The sequence below is a fragment of the Squalius cephalus genome (assembly GCF_949319135.1).
Source record: "Squalius cephalus genome assembly, chromosome: 10".
NCBI classification, from domain to species: Eukaryota; Metazoa; Chordata; class Actinopteri; order Cypriniformes; family Leuciscidae; genus Squalius; species Squalius cephalus.
The window spans coordinates 33,362,050-33,385,825 of record NC_137131.1 but is presented as its reverse complement, the minus strand read 5'-3'; the positions used below and the strand labels follow the sequence as shown (position 1 = coordinate 33,385,825).

Below are 23,776 nucleotides of genomic sequence, written 5' to 3'. Positions count from 1 at the left end.
CGAACCACGAGGTCCAGACGCTGAGCCCTCTTCGCTCGAGAAGAGGGCCAGACAAGAGCGGAGCATTCTCAAGGGAAAATGCACACAGTTTGCACAGGCAGCTCCCTCAAGAACTTGCTGTGCGTGCCCTTCACCCAAACAAAAAACGCACATCTCGTGTGTGTCACCCGCCGTCAAGTATCTTGGTCTGCCCACTTCTGGAAGCATTGCTTAGCTTTCTCAGTGCATTTCATTGTTATTTATTACCGTAATCTCAAGCGTTTACAGACAGAACAGTCCCTGAAGACGAAAAAGGTGATTGTCATGTTTGCAAGGCGCCCTTTTATACTTCCAGGTTGTACGTTAATGAAGTCAGCTGCTGTCGCCGGTCAATATGATTGCCATGATTTGATAGTGATTTCTGTCATGCCTGAGGCGTTCCCCAAAGCGCCATCGACGCAGTGCGAGTTCCACTTTCGAAAGGGAACAGCTTAACACAAAGCTCATTTGTATACTTGCAACACATTTACTAAAAAAGTACTAGAGGGGTTTGCCAGAACACTGTATTTTTGTCTGATAAATACATTAATGTACAAAAATACCTACTAAATTATGTTCTACATCCACTATGTCCTCTATTCCACTTCCGTTGTCTCCAGAACCCTACAAATAATGAAAAACAGACATTACCACCATTTTACCACAAAAAATGACCAGATAGTCAGTAAGCCTTCAAGACATTCATACATTGTCAGTGCCAAAAAAGTCATTCCTGTCTGTGATCTATAAGCAATAAATTCCTTGCTAAAAAATAACAAAATAAAAACCTCTCTTTAGATGTAAAAATGACAGTCTCAAGTTTATATGCAGCTTACATCATAGTCATCATCATCAGCTTCATCACAATGACGCTCTGCAGCCCGTGGGTTTCCAACCACTCTTAACTCTGAGATCATGCCCTAAATAAAAAAGACAGGTCCAACATCAACATTAGCCAACATATCAGCTGTGGTTGTATATGAATATAAGAGTATTTCTGAACGGTTGGAAAAAATAGCTTGAACATATGTTGACCAGATAGTAGCTATATCATATTTGTCTGGGACGATTGACTGATCAATTAATAATTAAACAGAAAGACAAACAAACAGAGACAGATAGAAAGGCTACAAAGGATCCAACATTCCTTGTTGTCCACAACCCTGAGAATGACCCTTTGAATATTTGAGAAAAATTACAAATATAACACTTTCAATGATACACAGGACATACTTGATATTTGTCTGGGTCATCAACTCCACTTTGTCCAACAAAGATCCTGGAGTTTGTCTCCAGCTCCAAGTCATTAGGTGAGCGCTCAAACTTTACCACCTTGGGCTCAGTATCACAGTCCTCGTAGAAAGAGACTTGGTCCATATTAACTGCCAGAGAGAAGCGACTCCACTCTAGAGGCTGGTGTGCCACCTCAAAGTTGGCCACCTCTTGAGATCTATCTGAATCAGGCTCTGTGTAATAAAAAATAACTTTCCTTTTGCCATCTTCCACAGCTGAGAGCTTGACCCCCACGTACATGATATTTTGATTGGAGTCTGTGATGGAGAAGAGGACCCCAGCATCATCAGAGGTGGGCTTCAAGTGGAACACAAGAGAGAAGTCTCGGTAGAAATGAGTGGGAAAGTGGGCAAGTGCCATCTGCCCTGTGTTGGTATCCTTTGTGAAGAAGTAAGCGGTTTGTCTGTTTGGGCCTGGAGCCTGGGTGATCTCTTCAGGCGGAGGGCTTCCAATAAGTTGCAGCAGGGAGACTCCACTCTCTTCTATGGTACAAAAAATATTGTGAATTAGTTCAGTGACTTTTACTACAGTAAAACAAGACCCAAGCTTCTGAAGGCAGTTTAAATTAATGTGATGTTCGGTGATGGAACATTACAAAAATATATTACATGAAGAATTTACTGAAATGTTCAATATTGCTATTAAAATATTAAAAATAGATGCCTCTATTTGAATTCAGTTCCTATACTGGTCAAATGTCTAAATTTAGTTATAAGTGCATAAAATAACCTTAAAATCTTTGCAATACATGTGAAGTGAAATTGCACCTTTCCAGAAAGTCAACCAGTGCAAAGTCATAAATCAACAAGCTACATCATCTGGGGACTGATAAAAATGGTTACTGATGTTTATTGTCATGTCTACAGAACTTAGGGGAAAACAGTGAGACGCAGTGGAATAATACTTCACAGTGTACATTACTGTAAGTCCTGAGAGAATCAGACTAAACTTAGTTTTCTGATTATGTGAAATATTTGCTTTCTCAGGGCTCATGATTGTGAGATCATAGAAATTGTTCCATTACAGTTCTAGGTCTTTATAACAAATTACAATGTGTACTTTTTAATGTGTTATGAAAATGTACTCTTTTTACATACACTTAAGTGGCATTTTATTTAATTGATATTATATTATCTGCAAGCACTGTATAGTTAAAAAAAATAAAAAAATAAGATACTTATAAGTGCACATTCAATTCAGTTAAGTACACTTCACAAGGGCAAAATAAATAAAATAAACACCCCTGCATGATCTTGGTTTTATTTGTTTATATTTTGCTCTGAAATTCAGATATTAAATCATTATCATTTCAACCTTACAGCTGTCAGCCAGTACCAATAACACATTACTGTGCATGTAAAACATAATTCTAGAGTTATACTTTAGAGCAGGGATGGGCAACTTCGGTCCTGGAGGGTCACTGTCCTACAGAGTTTAGCTCCAACCCTGACAAAATCACCTGCCTGTAATTTTCTAGTAATCCGGAGGACCTTGATTAGCTTGTTCAGGTGTGTTTGATTAGGGTTGAAGCTAAACTCTGTAGGACTGTGGCCCTACAGGACCGAAGTTGCCCATCCCTGCTTTAGAGCAACATTATACAAAATCTTGCATAATCTGCAAAAAAAAAAAAAGAAGAAAAAAAAAGAGAAAAAAAGAAAATGCTTTTCCTACCTATTTTTGTCCTGATTCCAGTCCAAATATAAAAAAATTCTGACATCAAGATGCATTTACTAGACAATTAAATAAATTTCATTAGATATTATGTCTTGTTTTCTAGGGGAAAAATTATAACAAGCAAAATTATCTGCCAATGGGGTAAGAAAAATAATCTTTTAAGCATTTTTTTTCCAGTGTAATGAAAGATCGACAGGCATGTTTGAGCTGAACCTGGCTAAAAGTTCTGACTGTGGGAACGGCATGTCCAATTCCAGGGTCATGTTTTAACGGCAATGGAAGCTTAATGACTTTTCCCCATACACCATGATTCTCATTAGACATGGCTGTCCAGTCGCTCATGCACTTAGCCAACATTCATTTCATTGCTGAGTTGTGCTGTCACCATGTTTCAAAACGCTTACACAGGGGATTCTGTGAGTATAGCTGGCCCATTATTTAATCCAGATGTGTCCACTCGCTCCTGCATCCTACCTCACAACATCAACTCTCAAACACAATCTACTTGTAGTCTAGACTTCAAATTACCATGTGAGTGAAAGTGCATCATGTTGTTGCGGTGTCATTCGAAAACAACTTCCCATGAAGCCATAACACAACTCATTATAATGGTAGTATGTGACATAACGACCTACTGTAATTCAGGGGTTCTCAACCTTTTTGAGACCAGGGACCCCATAGAGGGTAGAAAAAATTCAGGACCCCATCATAATTACAACAGTGAATTATAACCCAAAGATAATGTGGGTGATAACAATTAACACAATATGCTTGTTTTATTGGTGCAAAAATAAGTAGTTGAGAAAAAAAAATCTGTCAGGGGTAAAGAACACATATCCAGTTGTGAATGCAATATACAGTTTATTTGATAATAAACAGGAGATACAGGCAGGACAGGATGGTCAGATGCAATAGTGCAGGGATGGAAGCAGGCCTTGACAGCAATGGGACCGCAATGGCCTGGGATGTCTGCCGAATAACAAAGATATGATAATCCTGAAACAGTCAGACAGTAAGTAATCCAGACACAAGCAGGAAGCAAACACACAAGACCTGGAGACAAGACATGAAACCCAAAAAATCTGACAAAGAACACAGCAAACACAAGATGTATATATAGGTAACGATGACGAGCCGCATGTGCGGCTGATCTGATTAGCTCGTCAACACAGTTGGTAGCTAGGCAACGCTGATAGGCAATCAGACCAATGACAGCACACAACAGTCAGAATGAACAGACAAACCTGGGGCATGTTCAAGTTCAAAACGGTGCGCAACGTTCTGCTATGGTTTCCGGGTTGAACGTCATGTTTCCTGGAAACGGCGTGCACCGGTGTGCAACGGGGTTTGAGATACGTTTTCTCTTGTTTGGTGGGTGTGTCAGAACTGCAGTCCAATCAGCAGCAACATGCATATACTGTAATAAAGCACGCGGTATTAAAGTGAACTCGCACAGTGGGTTCAAGGAAAGTAATTTACAAATGTGTTCGATGCAGCTCGGTATACGCAACAACTGAGGATATTAGAAGACATGTTTGTCGTAAGTTTTATTGTAAAAATATAGGATATCAACATAATGATGTAGTTGTTTATATTTTTAGCTTAATTGCAAGTGTATGACATTTGGTATAGAAATAAACAATGGTAATTAAGTGCTTTTCCTAAAAATGAGAAAGAAAATACAGGGTATTAAAACAGTATGAACTACAAATAAAGTCAGTATGTGAGGCTAAATAGATGTTTTAGTCTGAATTAGGTAAGATGTGTGCTTCCATTTCAGTTTCCACAAATCCCTTCACTCGATTGGGATGTTCTCTTTTGTTCTGGGCAGCAAGTGCAGTAACTGTAACATCGGGCATATTTTGTAGTATTAAACACATATTTATACCGATTTCATCAGGCTCAGAAAATTCTTCACAAAGAACACAAAGAATGGCCTTCTCAGCTGCCATAGTTGCAACTCTTGCGTCATCAGAACAGTGTGTTCAACGCATCACCATTTCTGTTTAAAAAATGTTGTGCAACGTTTTGTCGGGGCTGAACGCAGCCCTGCAAACCGTGACAAAATCGTGTCTGTGTAGGCTATTTGTCACATTTTATTATTATGCAAAAATAATGTAAAATAGCCTACCATTAATTAAAACAAAATGTTTAGACATGTATTTTATTTCCTCTCACTCAACAACAAATCCTTTCAATTTAATGATATCCAGAACAAAACAAGATAGAAAAATAAATGTAGCCTAAACAAATTTATTTAAAGCGAAACTGAAACTGGCATTAGGCACCTCTCTCACAAATCCAAATGTTTCCATATTCGCAGGCAGGATTTGAAATTAACTTTCAGTTACCGGCCATTCAGAACTTCTACTAGCCAAAAAATTAAAAAATAAACTAGATTAACTACGTCGCATCTTTTATAGGCTATATATTATAAAATTTGGATTTCATACATTAATTTCTTATTCAAACTAAATCCTGTCATCCAGCCATCTCCTCCCTTCCTCCCATCCTCATCCTTTTCACCAAAAAATCTATTTTAGGTGGACAGATCAATGTAGGATATCTTGGAAAATAACAATGTCTTTTCGGTTAACCAAATGATTTTTAATCTTCGCCTTTGCTTCAATGTAAATGAACAAGTGCGCCGTTATTTGGTGTAGATTGGCAGGGGAAGCATACACCCTACAGCAATAGCTCTGACTAGCGGCAACAATATCTGACACAACAAGCATGTTGTATAACCATATGACCAGAGATGGGCAGTATTTTAATTAGATGTATTTGAAATACGTATTTAATAACTTTTGAGTATTTTGTAATTTGTATTTTCCTTAACAAAAATAAATGAAATGTAATTTGTAATTAAATACTTAGAGAGACTGTAATTTGTATTTAAAATACTAAAATACTTTTTGAAGTCCATCAAAGCAAATGTATCCATCATAAAAGTGCATCTTTCCATCATACAAGTGCATCTATCCATCATAAAAGTGTTCCACGCGGCTCTGCCGGGGTTAATAAAGACCTTCTTAAGCGAAGCGATGCATTCGTGTAAGAAAAATATCCATATTTAAAACTTTATCGCTAAAATACGGCAGATGGCCGTACGCATCGATTTATGGCGAAAGAGTAACACTTGACCTGATGCACGATGTAATGACGAACGCGGAAGCGCAGAGAATAGAGCAAAACAAAACACCAGTCATTTTTAAAGAGAAATGTGGGAGGAGCTTGAGTTTGTTGAGTTTGTTGAGTTTGTTGAGTTTGTAGCGTAAGCTTCGAAAAGGTGTCGAAGCTTACGCTACTCCGACATCCTACGCCATACATCGTCAAGTGTTACTCTTGTGGCGTAAGTCGACTTGTGTAGACTGGCGTAAGTCGACTTGGCCGTCTGCTGGAGGCTAGTTATTTAGTCAATAAAGTTTTAAAGGGCACCTATTATGCAAAATTCACTTTTACATGGTGTTTGAACATAAATGTGTGTTGGCAGTGTGTGTACTGAACCACCCTATAATGATAAAAATCCATCCAGTGCTTTTTTTATAATCCCCATAAATCATAAGCACTGTCTCACAACAAGCTGTTCTCAGATTCGGGGCAATGTGACGTCACTTTGCACAGGCCCCACCCACGACTGTTGATTGACACTGCAGTTTGAGCATAGACCCGCGCTGAGTGAGCTGGACGCAGAGTCTGCCATTGTTTCGACGCTTGAGCAGCTGTAGACAAGAATATCTCCTAAGCGATTGAGGTGTTTTGTTGTTGGATGTAAAAATGAACATAGCAGTCTTCATTTACTCTCGTTGTTACTCGAGGATGGATCTGTACTGTTTGTGATCCAGCTTATGGTCTCCGGAGCGACAGGCCTAACGTTACTGACCTAGGCAGAAATGAAAGTGAGAGCACGCACTTTATGACAGCTCATCGAGTCATTTTACGGATATAAGGTTTACCAGTTTATTAAGCACCCACTGAAAAGGTGTGTATATATTTGTTTACTGTTAGTTGTAATGCGTGTTTTGTGTACTTCGCTGTGTATTTTGATGATAATGAAAGGGAGAGAGAGAGAGAGTTTATGGATATGACTTTAATGTGCACTTCTTTTACTGTGTTTATTCAGCTCTTACAGTGATTCTCTGGAGTAAAACTAATGCTCATCTTTTGTGTGATGTACAATAAACTTCACTGAACTCGTCAGTATATTTCGGTCATCATTCGGACAGGGTTTGCTACAGCAGGCTTGTATTAATAGTGGATAAAAGCAGATGACAAATAAGTTATAACCATAATTAAACTAAACTATACCTGTTCCATCTCCATACAGCATATATTCTCTGGCTCTGTGGGCATTATTGTCCGACTCTGAGTCGAAATGAACACTGCAACTGAGAGTTTCTGTTCTGATATTATCAGATGAGATTGTCCTGGTTCTGAGCGCGAGCTCGTGATGCTCTGCCCCCTGGGCCGGCAGCAGCAGTTAATTTGCATTTAAAGGGATACACACTAAAACAGCATGTTTTTCTGAGCTCCAAAAAAAAAATGACAATTTAAACATGCTGTAAAAAATTATCTGTTGGGTATTTTGAGCTAAAACTTCACATACATACTCTGGGGACATCATAGACTTATTTTACATCTTGTGATAAGAGTCATAATAGGTGCCCTTTAAATATAGTTATTTTTCTTACACGAACGCATCGCTTCACTTCAGAAGGCCTTTATTAACCCCCGCAGAGCCGCGTGGAGCACTTTTATGATGGATAGATGCACTTTTAAGATGAACTTCAAAAAAATATACAGCCATTCACTGCCATTATAAAGCTTGGAAGAGCCAGGACATTTTTTAACTCTGATTGTATTCTTCTGAAAGACCAAGGATTGCTTGAGGGTAAGTGAATCATGGGCTAATTTTCATTTTTGGGTAAACTATCCCTAGGACCATAGAAATAAAATACATAGAAATAAAAATGTGACACATCCTATTGACCCTGTTCACATTTCTGGGTTTCTCAGAAGTGGAAGGCGTCATAGTTGGGTAAACTTCTATAGCAGTGAATGAAAGACTACATTAAATATATTTTTTTGTGTTCCCATTTGCTCAAATAGCAAAAGAAAAACACCACAACAGCGTTTTCACAACTTTCAAAAAGAGTAAAAAAATAGAGATAGATTGATAATGGCAGTCAGAAGAAAGATGTCAACTTTGTCACAGCCGCGGTATTAGAAACACCCTCACAGCAGCGTTAACTAGTTTTTGTATAATATAATACAAATATAGTGTTATAGGCGTAATTATCTTTTATTATGACAGTATGTGGCAACATGTACGTTAAAAGCGGATCTTCTGCACTAAATGATGATATTGCGATATTCTAAACTCTTACATGTATCTAACGCCACACTTACTCTCACACTACAGAAGACTGTAAATTTTGTTTGTATTTTTGTATTTTCAAATTACAAATTACTTGTATTTTAATTAAATACTTTTTTCACAGCAGTATTTTGTATTTTATTTAAATACATTTGATGAGTAAGTATTTGTTATTTGTAATTAAATACTTTTTGATGTATTTGTGCCCATCTCTGCATATGACTAGTATTAAAACTAGTGTAGTTTGGTAGGGGAAGCATACACCCTACAGCAATAGCTCAGACTAGCGGCAACACAATCTGATACAATAAGCATGTTATATAACCATAGGACTAGTATTAAAACTAGTGTAGTTTGGCAGGGGAAGCATACACCCTGTAGCTCTGAGTCATATGCAGTGGCAGCTAAGCAATGTAGTACAGTGTGCTTCCTCATTCATGAAAATGATTTCTGCTCTCGTCGTACTGAATTCCATTGGTTGTGGAGGTGAAGATAATGACTGCAATGATTCCACACTCATTCACGGGATCATTTGCTACGATGTTGTTAGTGTTGAATGACAGCCCTCTGCTGTGAACATACCTAATGTGTATTTTGCACAATATGTACCAATAATCTAGATAAGCTTTAGCCACAAGCATGTGATAAATTTAACACAGCATGTTACAATAAGCGGATAGAATAAAGAATGAGCATTTTTCCAATGCAACCAGATAAGCCTAAAACAACACTTTGAATACCACAGCATGTCACTTAGTACAGTATGCACAATAATACTAGAAGTCTAAGTAATAAGTATATATTCAATAACATTTGCATTAGCAACCAGTTCAGTACTGATAGCAATGTTGCTGAAACAACGACAAGCATTTTGCTGATACCTGGATAAGCTAAGCACACAGCATGTGACAATGACACCATATATAAGCCTAAAACACAGCCATGTTCCAAATAACGACTGGGCTAAATAACCTTAAAACAACCATGTTTCCAATAGCAACTAACAGCTTTTAGAGCACTGGTTCTCAAACTTTTTTGGTCGAGTCCCCCTTTAAACCTTTTTAAAAAAATCTGAGCATGTTTCCAATAGCAAACAGATAGCCTTAAGCTCAAACATTTTTCCAATAGCTACCAAACAGCCTTAAGGACAAGCATATTTCAATAACAACAGATGGCCTTTAGAGCAAGCATATTTTCAATAGACTATAGCTTTAAGAACGCTGTGTTTCCAAGAACTAGATAGACCAAGCGTGTCCAATACCTGGCAGAATCAACGCTGAACAGACTCAACTGAATAGTGACTGTTTACTATGTCTTTTTAGAGCTGTGCCACACCAGAAATTATTCCAGAAATGACACCATGAATAGTTATTTCCTAACCATCACCGCAAGCTGCTTGAATCTGTGCTGCATAGTGCTAAAAGCACAGCATGTGCAACGCGAGCAGTTGCAAATGACAACAGAAAAGTAACGCACGTAGCCAGCATTTTAATGAAAACGACTAGATAAGCTCAAGCAACACAGATAGCATAAGCAACAAGCATGTTGCCAATACCCAGATAGATTTTAGCAATGAGCATTAAAAAGGAACTTAGCTTAGCTTCGTGAAGACTTTCGAGATGAATGGAGAGTGAATCACATTGAGTCCTGTGTCAATAATGCTGTGATGCGAGCAGCAATACAGACTGAGGTCACTTCCAAATCAGGCAACTTATGATCAATGCGGTGAATCTGAATCTGAGGTGAAATCCTTGTGGGGAACGAATTCCTCTCGCTAAATTCCCGATTGTACGATTCCTTGTGAGATGATGTGGTTTGCCTGCCAAATTTCGCCATTTGATTGGCTCCAGAGAAACGCGATAGCTGCTGATAATACTGAAGGAGTTTATACAGTGATAGGCGTCGTATTCCTATAGGTAGACGTGTATCAGCTGAGAGTCAACTGATGCGAGCTTGGCTAACGTGACCTGCCAGAACTGACGCTATGCATAATTATTTTCAGTATTTTTCTTTATTAACAATTGCTCGCAAAATGTAGATTAGAAATTAAAGGACTGCTAAATATCAAAGACTTTATATATAGACGGTGCACTCGTATTACTATGAATGGGAGGGAGGAAGTGCAACACGCAATAGCCTGTTTGTAGACATGATTCTGATGATGCCCAAAATTCAAATGGAGGGCAGGAAGTGAAAAGCAGAATGGACGAGATGGAGGAAAGTCTGTACTGTGCTGGTTTAGAAAGGTATACATTTTTTTTTTTTTTAAATCACATGGTATGTTGGATATGATCCTTATGTTATGAAGAGGAACAATTTTTCTACTGAATTGAAAGACTAACCTGCCATCGAGGCGGTACATATAGAGAATGTGAAGCTGCCGTCATGCTGTGTTGAGTTCTAGTCTGTTTTGTTTATTTTGCGCTGCCTTTCTGCTAGTGAGTTTAGGCAGTATTTTTATTTTCTGTCATGATTGTGAAAAATGTCACCATTGTTCACAATTCCGGTCTTGTCGAGTATCCCCGTAAACACAGTCTGTTATGTCTTAAATAATTTTTTATATGATATGTCGATAGCTGCGCAACATATTAGTATTACAAGAATCTTTCATAGTTCTTCATAGTTCGCAACCAATCCAGCTGCATGTGCAACTGAGCACGCTTGAAACAAAGATCCATAAATCACCAACAGAGGAATTTTCTCGCTTGGAAATTCCACCCTTCTCATTATTAGAAACAAATTCACCCTCTCTTCTTTTTCTGGCCTCTACTGCTGCTTCTTCAGGTTGATGTCTGTGGGGTCCCCACTGAGGTCCCCACTGAGGCCCATGGGCACCGGCAGGCCTTGACGACAGCCTGCTATGCCTTCACTCTTCCAACAGAGTCAGACTGTAATTTCTTCATTCCAACTCAGAAGAAAACTTCAACTTTACTATCACTGAATGGACAGCCATCAACTCTTCCGACTTCCTTGCTTCTCCTCGTTGCTCGGCGTACCTTCTCTGGCCCAGGACTGGCAGGCCACAATCTGCATGTGCATCTGCATGTGCTCAGCCATGTGCTCATGGAGAGAGATAAAACCTTCAACCAGAACAGAGTAAAAAAAAACATTCAAGTTCATCAACATTTCTTCATTCAACGCCAAAGAAATCGATTGAGGCTCATGGAACCATCAAAATCCTTCTTCAGGAACTTCACAAAATGTCTCACTGCAAAGGCCATGCAAGAATACATTTAATGAGGTGCTCTGAAAATGATAATCTGATGGTTCTTTTCTTAGTTAAATGGATCTTTTCCATAGTTCTATTTCCTGCTTCCGGTTGCATTCTGTCACTTACCATTTTACCTATGCATGTACAGTATCTATGTGTGTTTAGATTAGTTATGTTTGTGATTAAGTTAATAAAACTTGTGCACAATACGTATTTGGTTCTGATTCTCTGCTTGCAACAAAGTTTATTTTACAATTTAGATTTTGACTACAGGCTCTTAGAAGTACTTTACAGTAAGAAAGACATTTCCCTCCCCCAGAAATAAAAATGTCTTAAAATGAATAAACAATTAACACTGAGTGTTCACAGGACAAACAGGTTGATTGATTGTAATATTAATTTTACTACATTAAATTAATTCTATTAACTGATCCAAATATTCATAATTAATTATTACAAGTTATGATTGATTATTAATATTTATTTTGAGCTAATTTGCTACACGATGCACACATAAATTTGATAAAAAAATATTTTAAAAGTGTAAGTGTAAGCAAGGAATCTTTTCGAAACATGATTACAAAGGAAAATATAGCTGCAAGCAGCAATTATCAGGGCCAAGCGCAAAGAAGACAACAAACCATGCCAACATGTCTGGGAGTGTCTGACCAACTGCAACAATGAGCAATTAAAGACATTTTAAGATGATTTTAGGCAAAATGGGTGCATTTTATATACAGTCACTAATAATATGATTTAATGGTTTGTCACTTTTGACCAATAGGTGGTGCAGTTATGAAATTGATTGGTGTGGTCAGAGTGAGGTGACAATGACACATACAAAGTTTGGTGTCAATATGTCAAGGCATTGCAGAGATAAAGCCTGAATAGCCATTTTTGTAACATGCCTCAAATTTGCTTCTGCGGTATACGAAAATGGTTTTGTCTATCGACACTAAATCCGTTACATTTTGTTGGCGCAGTGTGGAGATGATACGATTCAATTTTGGTGAAAATCGGACAAATGGTCTAGGAGAAGGTCGAAAAAGTAGGTTTTAAAAGAAAATAAAGATGGACAGGAAGTATGGCAAAATTGGTATCTATGTTTTCGGCATAACCCAAGGAATATAATAAGACCAGTGTCATTACATAGGCAACATAGGAATACATAGGCAAATGTATACAAAAGGTTTTAGCATGTTTGGAAATTTTGTTGTAACTTTTTTACCCCAAGGTGGCACTGCCCTGAAACAAGGCATGGTGCCGATGAAATACCAATTTTCTTAATGGTATATCAATGCATTCATAAAGTGTAGCATTTAATATACTGTACATTAATATTGTAATTAATGGCAATTTCCTTGTTTTGTTCCATTATAGCGCCATCAAGAGGCACAATCCCACCGATTAGTTTATGTGTCCTCAGAATGAGCCCATGCATATGTGTGTCAAATTTGGTGAAAATATCTCATTTCGTTCCCTTTCAAGGGAACTTGCGTTGCGTCGAGATTGATCGCTTTGCGTGATGATGTCTTGAAGCACATGTAAAATCAGTCCAATGGCGTGGCGGAACGTCAGATGACGTCACGTACCAGGAAGCTATAAAGCCTGCTCGAAAACAGAGAGCGCCAGCTTCTCTGTCTTCAGTAGCGCTCTATGTGAAAACTGTCCTGTTATTTGGTGTTGTTTGTCTTTATATCATATCTATATCTATATATATATATATAAAGTCATGGCGAGCAAGCAGCAATTCAGACAGTGTGTGCACCCTTGCCCGCGCTATTTAACGGGTGGGGACACTCACGTTCTGTGTGTGGCTTGTTTGGGTGAAGAGCATGCTTCCTTCCGCCCTGATTGAGGCACCAATACTGCAACTATCCAGTTCTGAGGAGCTGGATGTTGTCAGTGTTGATGCTGAGTCTGAGGATTCGCCACCTCAGTCTCACGCATTCGAAGAACTCTTAGAGGTTGTGACTAGAGCAGTTGAAAGACTAAGCATTGAGTGGCCATCAGATAAGCAGGGCGTTCGTTCAAAAAGCAAGCTCGACGAACGTTTCCTGCCATCTAGATCACAGCCTCAGCACCGGAGCCTGCCGTTTTTCCCCGATCTCCACACCTCGGTGTGGAGATCGTGGGAGAAACCTGTTTCATATAGAGTTTACAGTACACAAACATCCAATTACTCATCTATATCGAACTATAAAGATCATGGTTATGGTGAAATGCCGAAGGTGGAAGAGACGCTCGCGAGCTATCTCTCTCCAGTGACGGCATCTTCCCTAAAGGCTCCGGTACTGCCCACTAAGCCCGTCAGAGTAACATCCTCTCTGGTGGGCAAAGCTTATTCAGCCGCTGGTCAGGCTGCAGCGTGTCTACACACAATGTCATTACTGCAAGCCTATCAAGCGGAATTATTGGGCGATTTAGATGAGGGCGGGGGTATTGGTCCTGAGGTAGTTTGCGAACTACGTAGAGCCACAGATTTGTCTCTTAGGGCCACCAAGGAGACGGCTAAATCCATCGGCCGGTCTATGGCAGCCCTGGTGGCCACTGAGAGGCATCTGTGGCTCAACCTCAGTAATATCAAGGAGAAAGAAAATAATTTTCTTTTAGATGCCCCTGTTTCTACATCAGGTCTCTTTGGTAATGCTGTTAACTCTGCTGTTGAAAAATTACAAGAGGCATCTAAGCAGGCAGCTGCCTTGCAAAAGCTCCTTCCCCGCCGCTCTTATCAGGAGGCTGCTGAGCGGGAGCAGCCTCACACATCCAAAATGAGCTCTTCATCACATCGCGCCACTCAGAAGCAGAGCGTGTCCTCCCGTGCTCCCCCACAAAAATCACGGGGACACGGAGGGCGCTCTCAAACCCAGCAGCCTTCGAGGGGTAGAACGGATCTGCGGACCGTTATTATCGCCAAGAAGGCTGCGGGGAAAAAGTCCTGACGCTCGAGGGCTCAGGACAATGAGGGTAGTCCCCCCCGAAGTAGAGCGGTCAACACCTCTTTTTACGGTGCCCGTCTCTCTTCGGTGCCCTCAGGGGATCGTTCTGCCAACCCTGCCACCTCCGGTGCTTCAGGGCGCAGCGGTCTCCGGCGAGCACATATCTTAAGGACCACCCGAAGATGTAGTGGCCTCGGGATTCCCGCCCCCTCTGAGGAGGGTATTAGAGCAGTCCGTTCAGTCGTTCCCTGCCGGTGCGCCGTTACAGGTACCGACTACTCAACAACAACAAAATCCAGAAACCAGTCTCGTGAGGCTGGTACCTCTAGTAGAATCTTTGACAGCGTGGAAGCTACTGCCAAATGTTTCTCGTTGGGTCCTGCAGACCGTAGAAAAAGGGTATCAAATACAGTTTGGGTCTCGCCCACCTCGGTTTATGGGGGTCCTATCCACAGTGGTGGCTCCCGAGCAGGTTCTGGTTATGGAACAAGAAGTGAACACTCTGTTAGAGAAAGGGGCCATAGAATATGTACCTCCCTCCAGCAGGGAAACCGGGTTTTACAGTCGGTACTTCATAGTTCCAAAAAAGGACGGGGGATTGCGTCCCATTCTGGATCTTCGAGTTCTAAACGAGTCAGTTATGCAGCTCAAGTTCAAAATGTTAACATTGAGACAGATCGTGCCACAGATCAGGTCTGAGGACTGGTTTGTCACGATAGATCTCAAAGATCTCATATTTCCATGTTTCCATCCGTCCTTATCACAGGAAGTTCCTGAGGTTTGCTTTCGTGGGCAAGGCTTACCAATATCGAGTTCTTCCATTCGGCCTAGCTTTATCACCCCGCACTTTCACCAAATGTGTGGATGCAGCTCTGGCGCCCCTGCGCCTTCAGGGTATTCGCATCATGAACTACATCGACGATTGGTTGATTCTAGCTCAGTCGCATCAGTTGGCGGTTCGGCATCGAGATGTCGTTCTCGCACACATGAAAGAGTTGGGGTTACGGTTAACGCCAAGAAGAGTGTACTCACTCCACTTCAGAGGACCACTTTTCTGGGTGTAGTTTGGGATTCAATGTTGATGCAGGCGCGCATGTCACCGCCACGCATAGAGTCCATCCTTACAGCTGTAAAGAGTATAAAGCTAGGCCAGTCACTCACTGTCAAACAGTTTCAGAGACTGTTGGGTCTTATGGCAGCAGCTTCCAACGTGATACCTTTTGGACTATTGCACGAGGCCCCTGCAGTGGTGGCTCAGGACCAAGGGGTTTTCCTTGAGGAGCAACCCGTTTCGCAAAATCAGGGTCACGCGGCGCTGCTTACTTGCCCTGATTATGTGGAAGAAACCTTGGTTCCTGTTCCAAGGCCCCGTGCTGGGAGCTCCTTGTCGTCGCAAGATGCTAATGACGGATGCTTCCCTCACGGGCTGGGGAGCGATCCTACAGGGTCGTTCAACTCAGGGCCTGTGGAGAGACCATCATCTTTCATGGCACATCAACCGCCTGGAGATGTTGGCTGTATTTCTGTCTCTCAAGCATTTTCTCACAGATCTCAGGGGACACCATGTTTTAGTACACACAGACAACACATCTGTAGTCGCCTACATAAATCATCAAGGGGGTTTGCGCTATCGCCCATTATGCAAGTTGGCACGCCATATCCTCTTGTGGTCCCAGGACAAGCTGTTGTCGCTCAGAGCAGCTTACATCCCTGGGGACCAGAATTTAGGAGCAGACATTCTGTCGAGACAGAGGCTGAGGCCAGGGGAATGGAGGCTCCACCCTGAGGTGGTGGAGCAGATATGGAGGGTGTTTGGCCAAGCACAAGTGGATCTGTTTGCGTCTCGAGAGACGTCTCACTGTCCACTTTGGTTCTCCCTCACGCATCCAGCTCCTCTCGGACTCGATGCTATGGTACAGACGTGGCCGAGGCTACGTCTATACGCTTTTCCCCCAATTGCTCTGCTCCCGGGAGTTCTGGAGAGAGTTCGCAGGGACCGGATTCACCTAATTCTTGTAGCCCCGCGCTGGCCGGGCAGAGTTTGGTTCCCCGATCTCGTGTCTCTCCTCGACGGGCCTCCTCTGGAGCTACCCGTCAGGAGGGACCTTCTGTCCCAAGCGGAGGGCTCGATATTTCACCTCCGACCAGAACTGTGGAAGCTGTGGGCTTGGTAAGCTCACGGCGCGTCTTTCAAACTCGACGAAAAGCAGAGACTTGTTTTTTGGTGTTTTGTTTTTGAGGTAATGAGCGCGTTCGCGTTCCATGTGGAGATTTGCATGTCAATCTCTTTTGCGCGAGTGGGCGTGTTCAAATTAAAAATAATTAGGAAGCGTTTGAGAAGCTGGACATCTTGTTGGTTTTATACAAATTACTTAAACAGAGAATATTTGTTTTCAGTTTGAAACCGATCATTTAAAAGTACACACTTAAATGTTTATAAAGGTATATGGCTCATAAATGTGTGACAAGTATTCACTGAGTTTTGTTTCAGTTTATAGACGTGCTCAAGAAAAAAAAGTTCACCGCAACGGAGAGGCAGAACGCACACCCTGTTTATTTTCTTTATTTTACAAAAGCACAATGTTTTGATTTGATTGTAAGTGGACACATACAAAAGTAAAAATATCACAGATTCTTTTTTTATATTTCTTTTTTCTGTATGACCATAAATGACGGAGCAATTTAAGTTTATAGTGCTACAATGTGAAGAAAATCCAGCAAAACGCGCCGGCGCGTTTGCCGACCTCAGAGGGTTAACTGCCCAGTTGGTACAGTGCTGGAGTTTCTGCAGGACCGGTTCACTGCAGGTCTAACCCCGTCCACTTTAAAGGTTTATGTGGCGGCCATAGGTGCTTACCACATTCCTTTGGGTGGAATGTCTGTGGGGAAGGACCCTTTGGTATCTCGTTTCCTCCGTGGAACTTTGAGGCTGAGGCCTGCAGCTCGTTCCAGGGTGCCCACTTGGGATTTGGCCGTTGCTCTCCAAGGCCTCTCCCTGGCCCCTTTCGGACCTATAGAGGATGTTCCGATCAAGTTTCTCACGTTGAAAGCTCTTTTCCTCCTCGCTGTTTCTTCTCTTAATAGAATAGGGGATTTACAGGCATTGTCAGTTGTTCCCTCATGCCTGGAGTTTGCACCTGGTATGGTCAAAGCATTTCTTCACCCTAGACCGGGTTATATCCCCAAAGTCCCCACTAATGTGGTTAGACCTATTGTTCTGCAGGCCTTCTGTCCTCCTCCCTTTCAGAATGCGGACCAGGAAAGAAGTAATTTGCTTTGCCCGGTACGGGCATTAGATGCTTATGTCCACAGAGCTGCCCTGTGGCGTAAATCTGACCAACTATTTGTGTGTTTTGGGTCCCCAAGCAAGGGGTCCCCTGAATCTAAGCAAAGAATGAGCAAGTGGGTGGTTGAGGCTATCTCACTTGCTTATGAGGCGGCCGGACAGCCTTCTCCTATGACTGTCCGGTCCCACTCTACAAGGAGTATGGCGGCCTCCAAGGCCCTTATATCAGGAGTTTCCCTACCGGACGTTTGTGATGAGGCAGGCTGGTCCTCACCGCACACCTTTGTCAGATTTTACTCTTTGGACCTAGACTCTACACCAGGGTCTCAGGTTTTGTCATCCTAGTGCTGCTCACTCGATTTCACACAGGACAGACATTTGTAGCTATGGTGGCGTTGGTATAGACGTTCCCCATAGCGTCAATCTCGACGCAACGCGAGTTCCCTTGAAAGGGAACGCCTCGGTTACGACTGTAACCTCGGTTCCCTGAAGAGGGAACGAGCGTTGCGTCACCTTGCCATATCTCCTTCATGCCTGTCAGCGACTACTTCAGACTTTACGAAGCTGGCGCTCTCTGTTTTCGAGCAGGCTTTATAGCTTCCTGGTACGTGACGTCACCCGCATCTGACGTTCCGCCACGCCATTGGACTGATTTTACATGTGCTTCAAGACATCATCACGCAAAGCGTTCCCCATAGCGTCAATCTCGACGCAACGCTCGTTCCCTCTTCAGGGAACCGAGGTTACAGTCGTAACCAAGGCGTTTTGGAGTTATAGACATTTATATGTATAAACACATAGAAAATTACTCACACCTGACTTTGTTTGCATTTTCTTGCCACTTACTATTAATATTTAGACATTTGGGAATAAGTGTTTGGTCAACGACCTATGTTTCCATACTTCCTACGGTGATTTCGTCTCGATCGGTCTATCAGTTTCGAAGATATTGGTAAATGTTTTTTAAGCGCTAAATCACAATGCTACACAAACCATAAGTCAAAACCTAGCATGTTTGGTACCATTGGACTCGGCAAGGATTCAGGAATCTAAGGAGATGACTCTCTTGAAAATAAGTCAACCACACCCAGTGTTATAAGCATTTTAAATTAAAAATTTACCACTAGGTGACACTGGTTCAAAACTTCTCAGGCTCCTTCAGGGCATTGTTATAGTTATAAGCAAAGTTAGCCATTTTTTGTATCTCCGGACCAGTAGGTGGTGCTGTGCCGAAACGTAGCATGTTGCCTCAGATCATGCTTGTGATGACATGTACCAAGTTTGGTCTGAATGCGATAAAGCGTTGCGGAGATACAGCATTAAGTCTGTTTTTCACAAGCGCTACGTAAAATTAGTTATAGCATAAACATGAGTGACACTTTGGACAGTTGTTGGCACTAGAGGGATTGAGTTAGAGACTCCAAATTTGCTATGGTGACATTTCAGACTGTCCTCTATCAGAGTACCAAATTTCATAACTTTCCCACAAGCGGTTCTATGGGCTGCCATAGACTTCCATGGCGGAAGAAGAAGCGGAAGAATAATAAGAACGCCAACGATTTCAATAGGTGCCTACGCACTTTCAGTGCTTGGCCTCTAATAATTTAAAGCAGCCTTCTGGTCAATTTTCATTCTGGACTACTTAAACAATCTATGCATAAAGTAATTATTGTCAAGAAACATGTGCAGTACTGCAACTAATATGAACATGCTGATGAATAAATCATCCCTTGGGCACTAGTGTTATTGGCCAACTGTTCCAGACTGTCTCCCACATGTGTATCCTTCAGCTGTGATAGGCCTAGATCTTGACTAAATACACACACATTAAACACAATAAAGTTTAGTAATATAGTACAAAAAATAACAAACATTTGACACCAATAACACTGGAAACTTTTAAAAATGCAAATATCCTAAAAAAAACTTCTTTGTAAGGTAAAATGATGCTTAATGGTCGTAAATCCATAGACCACTGACAGCTGGGTAGGTAATTGGGAGTTAAATGCATGAGATGGTAACTGGAGGATCCTGTTAAATGATACTTCATGGACTCTCAAGAGACCAAATTAAGATAAACGTTCCCTTCAAAAAATTATCTGAGCCCCTGCTTCCCAAGAGATAAGACAAAGAGTTACTCAAGAAAATGACCAGCATGAAACAGCTGCCACTACCAATTATTGTAATTCAGCACCCTTTAAACCTTGTTGGACAAATAATATTGATGAAAAAAATGCACTGAAACAATGTAATCTTGTTAAATCATGAAGTCTGGATGCAGTGCTAGATGTGGGGGGAAAAAGAAGAGAAAACTACATCATGGTCTGCACGATAATCTTTAATATGTTTTTTTGGCAGTTGCTTGCCTCTGAGAACTCTGGGATTTTCATGGTGCTTTCAACAAGACCACACTGCTAGATCAGAGCAATATCCTTTTTAATTGCATCATACTGCAATGCCAGTGCTGGTCATAAACATGCAAGGTCATTAAATGATCAAGGAAGACGTTGTGTGAGATGAAACTTGCTCTCCCCTCACAACAGATCTTCACAACTGTCTTCACAATGAATCCTTTTTTCTATCAAACTCTTAACACTTCTTGCACATCATTCAAAAAAGTCCCTCATAGCTAAAAATAAAGGCACTTGAGTTTGATTATAGAGTGCCCAGTGTCCAGTAATTTTCAGAGAGAATCTTGTTACACCCAGTATGCAAAGAAAGTTACTCCCTTTTTTAAAAAGACACACAGACACACAATAATCTGCTTTTTAGTCCAAGTGTCCCCTCTCTATCAAACATGGCTGAGGTCTTATACAGGATTGTTCATGTACATCCACCACAACTCACACATATGCAAGTGGATTAGGTGGTCAAACTGGGGTTGTGTTTGACAATGAATTCTGACATACAATTCACCATGGTGGGAATCAATTTTATTGTGATATATGGTTGAGCTGGCCTGCAAATTTCCAACCTGGTCTCATGAGAAAACAGCTATTATAAATTGCTGATTTAATATGAATTCCTATATTTTGATTTGAACGAAAACATACAATTTAAAAAGCAAGCATCATGAAGCTTCACCCCTAAATCTATCCATCAGTGTGGTGTAGGCAAATCTTAAGTAAATGTATAAATTCATACAAATTCACCACCAATTTCCTAAATTTTAACCTACGAACTGTCATGATAGTGTGTTGAAGATTTCATGTGTCTTGTATCACTCTGTGATCTCTCTCTTCTCATACAAACGCAATTAAGAATAGGTCATGTAGCGGTTACCAACAGTAAAAATTGTGTTGACAGATGACTAGAAGGTCAGTCTGGAGTTTAGAAAGAAAACAAAAGAGCAAGGAACAGGTAAGAGACACATAGCTAGATAAGAGAGAACAAAAAATAGAGAAAGACAAGTAATTTGTATTGCAGACTGATAAAAATATGTAATAATATATAAATTCTTATTGTAATATAAGTGCTTGTCTTGTTATAATAATTGCCACATGACAGCCGAATTGGCATCTAGTCTGAACAAGGCCCTCAGAATGATCCAAATCCCCCCTCCCCCCCATTACAACGCCCCTGCTGACATAACAGAATATAAAGTATATTGATTGCCACATTGGTCTCATTCAATGATAACTGCATAAAAGTTACTTATGCACGCAAACAAAGAACTGACACAAAATTTGAGGTGTATACAGGTTTTCCATACAAATATGAGCTATGAGTCAAACAGAACTCTGAAATGAACGTTGAGAATGTAAAAAAGAATGATAATGTAATAAGTATTCATGCATGCACATAATTTTAATGGATTCACATTGAGCCACGCATGCAGGTGCAGACCTCACATCACAGCAGATGTGCATGGGTGCAAACTCTCTGCTGGTTAGCATATCCCTAAATGTTGGTCTAAACCCTGGCAAAGCAGTAGCAGAGCAGAGGAACTGCTGGCAGACAGGAAGTGACCTGTGCCTCTCACGGTAGATAGCACAGCCATAACACATTTCAACACACATACCAACAAGCAAGCAGCACAAGTTTAAGATGCATCCCAGTTTTACCTTTGTGGTTACTAACGGTTATGCATGGCTGACTAGGCTCTGGTCCCTCTGGGAGGGTGTGGCAGGCCACAGGCAGGCCCCTCTCCTTTAGGACTGTCCAGCAGCTGTCCAGCAGCACCTCACAGAATGTCCTGCAGGGTAACAGGACTATCCCAGAATTTTCAGAGGGCTGATGGCATCTTGGTGCCAGTAGTAGGCAAAAAAACCATTCCAAACCATGGTGGCAGCCTGAACGCAGGAGCCAATCCCATTCATTCAATACAGCTACCACATCCTCTGCATGGGTGTGGTTAAAAAAATTAGGTAGAGAAAATTTTACTTCACCATGAGAAATACAAAAAGGCCAGTCAGAACCTCTTGGTAAGCAGTTTGTGGAATCCTTAGGGAAAGCGGTGGTGCTAATTATGCTATTCCTGCTGTCAGTAACCCATGTCCCTTTAAGGTTGGTTGTTTTTTTGCCTTCCTGAGCCAAATCCAAAGTGGGCCCTGAGCCTAAGCCAGACCCACTGGCATCACCTGAGGAACCTTTGACATTTATTTCATGTTTGACTTTCTCTGATAAATACTTATCATTACCCTTTTTCGAATGGCCATCCTTCGAGGAGAGACCAGGTATCCAGGTGACAGCACTATTCCATTTCACAGTTGGGTTCTGGTCCCAGTTCTGCACAAATCCTTGGATCCCTCTGGCTACATCTGTGATATCTGACCCAACATCACCAATGTTCTTGTCCACACTGGTCGTTCCACTGACAGAACTGTCTTTGTCCACTGTGGGGCCCTTTGTGACACTTTGACCGGTCCACCAAAAGGCATTAAGAGGACCCACGTCCAGAATAAACAGGAGAGTCAAGCCCCAGCTGAACCTCATCTTTGTACATACACTAGTTCTTCCACTGCACGAGTCATTCAGAACATGCTATCAGGTGTGTCTTGCAAAAGTAGCCAAACCAATACTGCAATGCAATGAGCTATCCTTTCCTTCTCTTAGCTCATTGCGGGAGAAAGAGACAGAAGGCGTGTTCTTTTTAATAGTTGAACGTCATTGGCCACTTCTACTTGCCCTCCAAAATGTGAGTAACACTCAATATCCTTTTGTGTCCCAATGGACAACACTCCAAGAACACAGATGTGCAGCCCATGTGCAGCTCAGTTTTACTAACGCTCCTCTTCTGAGAATAGAGTCCATGTATGGAGTGTACTTGTTTTCTTGTAGCTTACCTAATTTGGTTACTTTTTCATTTTCATGAATGATTGTCTGTCAAATTAACAATTCATCTTTGACCATTAATACCAATAAAATGCAAATTGTATGTGGATGGATCTAAATACCATGTGCACATAGCTTTTTAAATTATAATATAAATAAATATAATTAATTGGAATAATACCAAAACTATCATATGCTGTCTCTATTTATGCATTTATTTCTTTAAAAGAAGACATTGTGAAGAATGTTGTGCTCTAAATGACATTAGACCTCTTTGACTTTCAGTGTATGAACAAATCTCATTATCCTTTAAAATTTGTGTGACAACAAGAACACCCAACATAGTTTCAGTGCTGTCCTTTTATCACTGTGAATAGTCTTCAGTCATTTTTACACATTTTTAATACTGTTTATTCCTAAATTTGCAGCTGCACAAAATAGTACTGCAGTTATTTAAGAGAAAATCCAAGCAAATGTTTTACACAGCATTTCTTCTCAGTCCCCCACTGGTTGTACTCAGAGCTCATAGTGCATCTATTCATGCCAGCAGGGCTGTTTGGCGTGGGTCTGAATGACAGACACACAACAGCTGACAGCATATCTGATCTGGTGGATGCATCAGCCTACGTATGTGTGGAAACCCATAACATCATCTTTGTGAAAGGCAGTTTTCCCACATTCTGATTCTGACCATGCCTGAACCT

At 41.1% G+C, this 23,776-nt stretch overlaps 1 protein-coding gene across 6 annotated transcripts in view; it reads right to left on the bottom strand.

Annotated features, from left to right (window-relative positions):
• The window catches only part of col18a1b (collagen type XVIII alpha 1 chain b), a 130,632-nt gene that overhangs the window by 82,025 nt on the left and 24,831 nt on the right, over positions 1–23,776 (bottom strand). For 3 of the 6 annotated variants that reach the window (XM_079883338.1, XM_079883340.1, XM_079883339.1), the window contains exons 1-4: positions 21,863–22,854; positions 1,252–1,793; positions 855–938; positions 586–642 (exon numbers count right to left, since the gene is read on the bottom strand). In XM_079883338.1, coding sequence (XP_079739464.1) covers positions 586–642; positions 855–938; positions 1,252–1,793; positions 21,863–22,733 — 1,554 coding nt within the window. In that variant the 5' untranslated portion in view covers positions 22,734–22,854. Of the gene's footprint in view, positions 1–585; positions 643–854; positions 939–1,251; positions 1,794–21,862; positions 22,855–23,776 lie in introns of those variants that run through there. The other 3 variants (XM_079883341.1, XM_079883342.1, XM_079883343.1) reach the window with 2 other exon arrangements.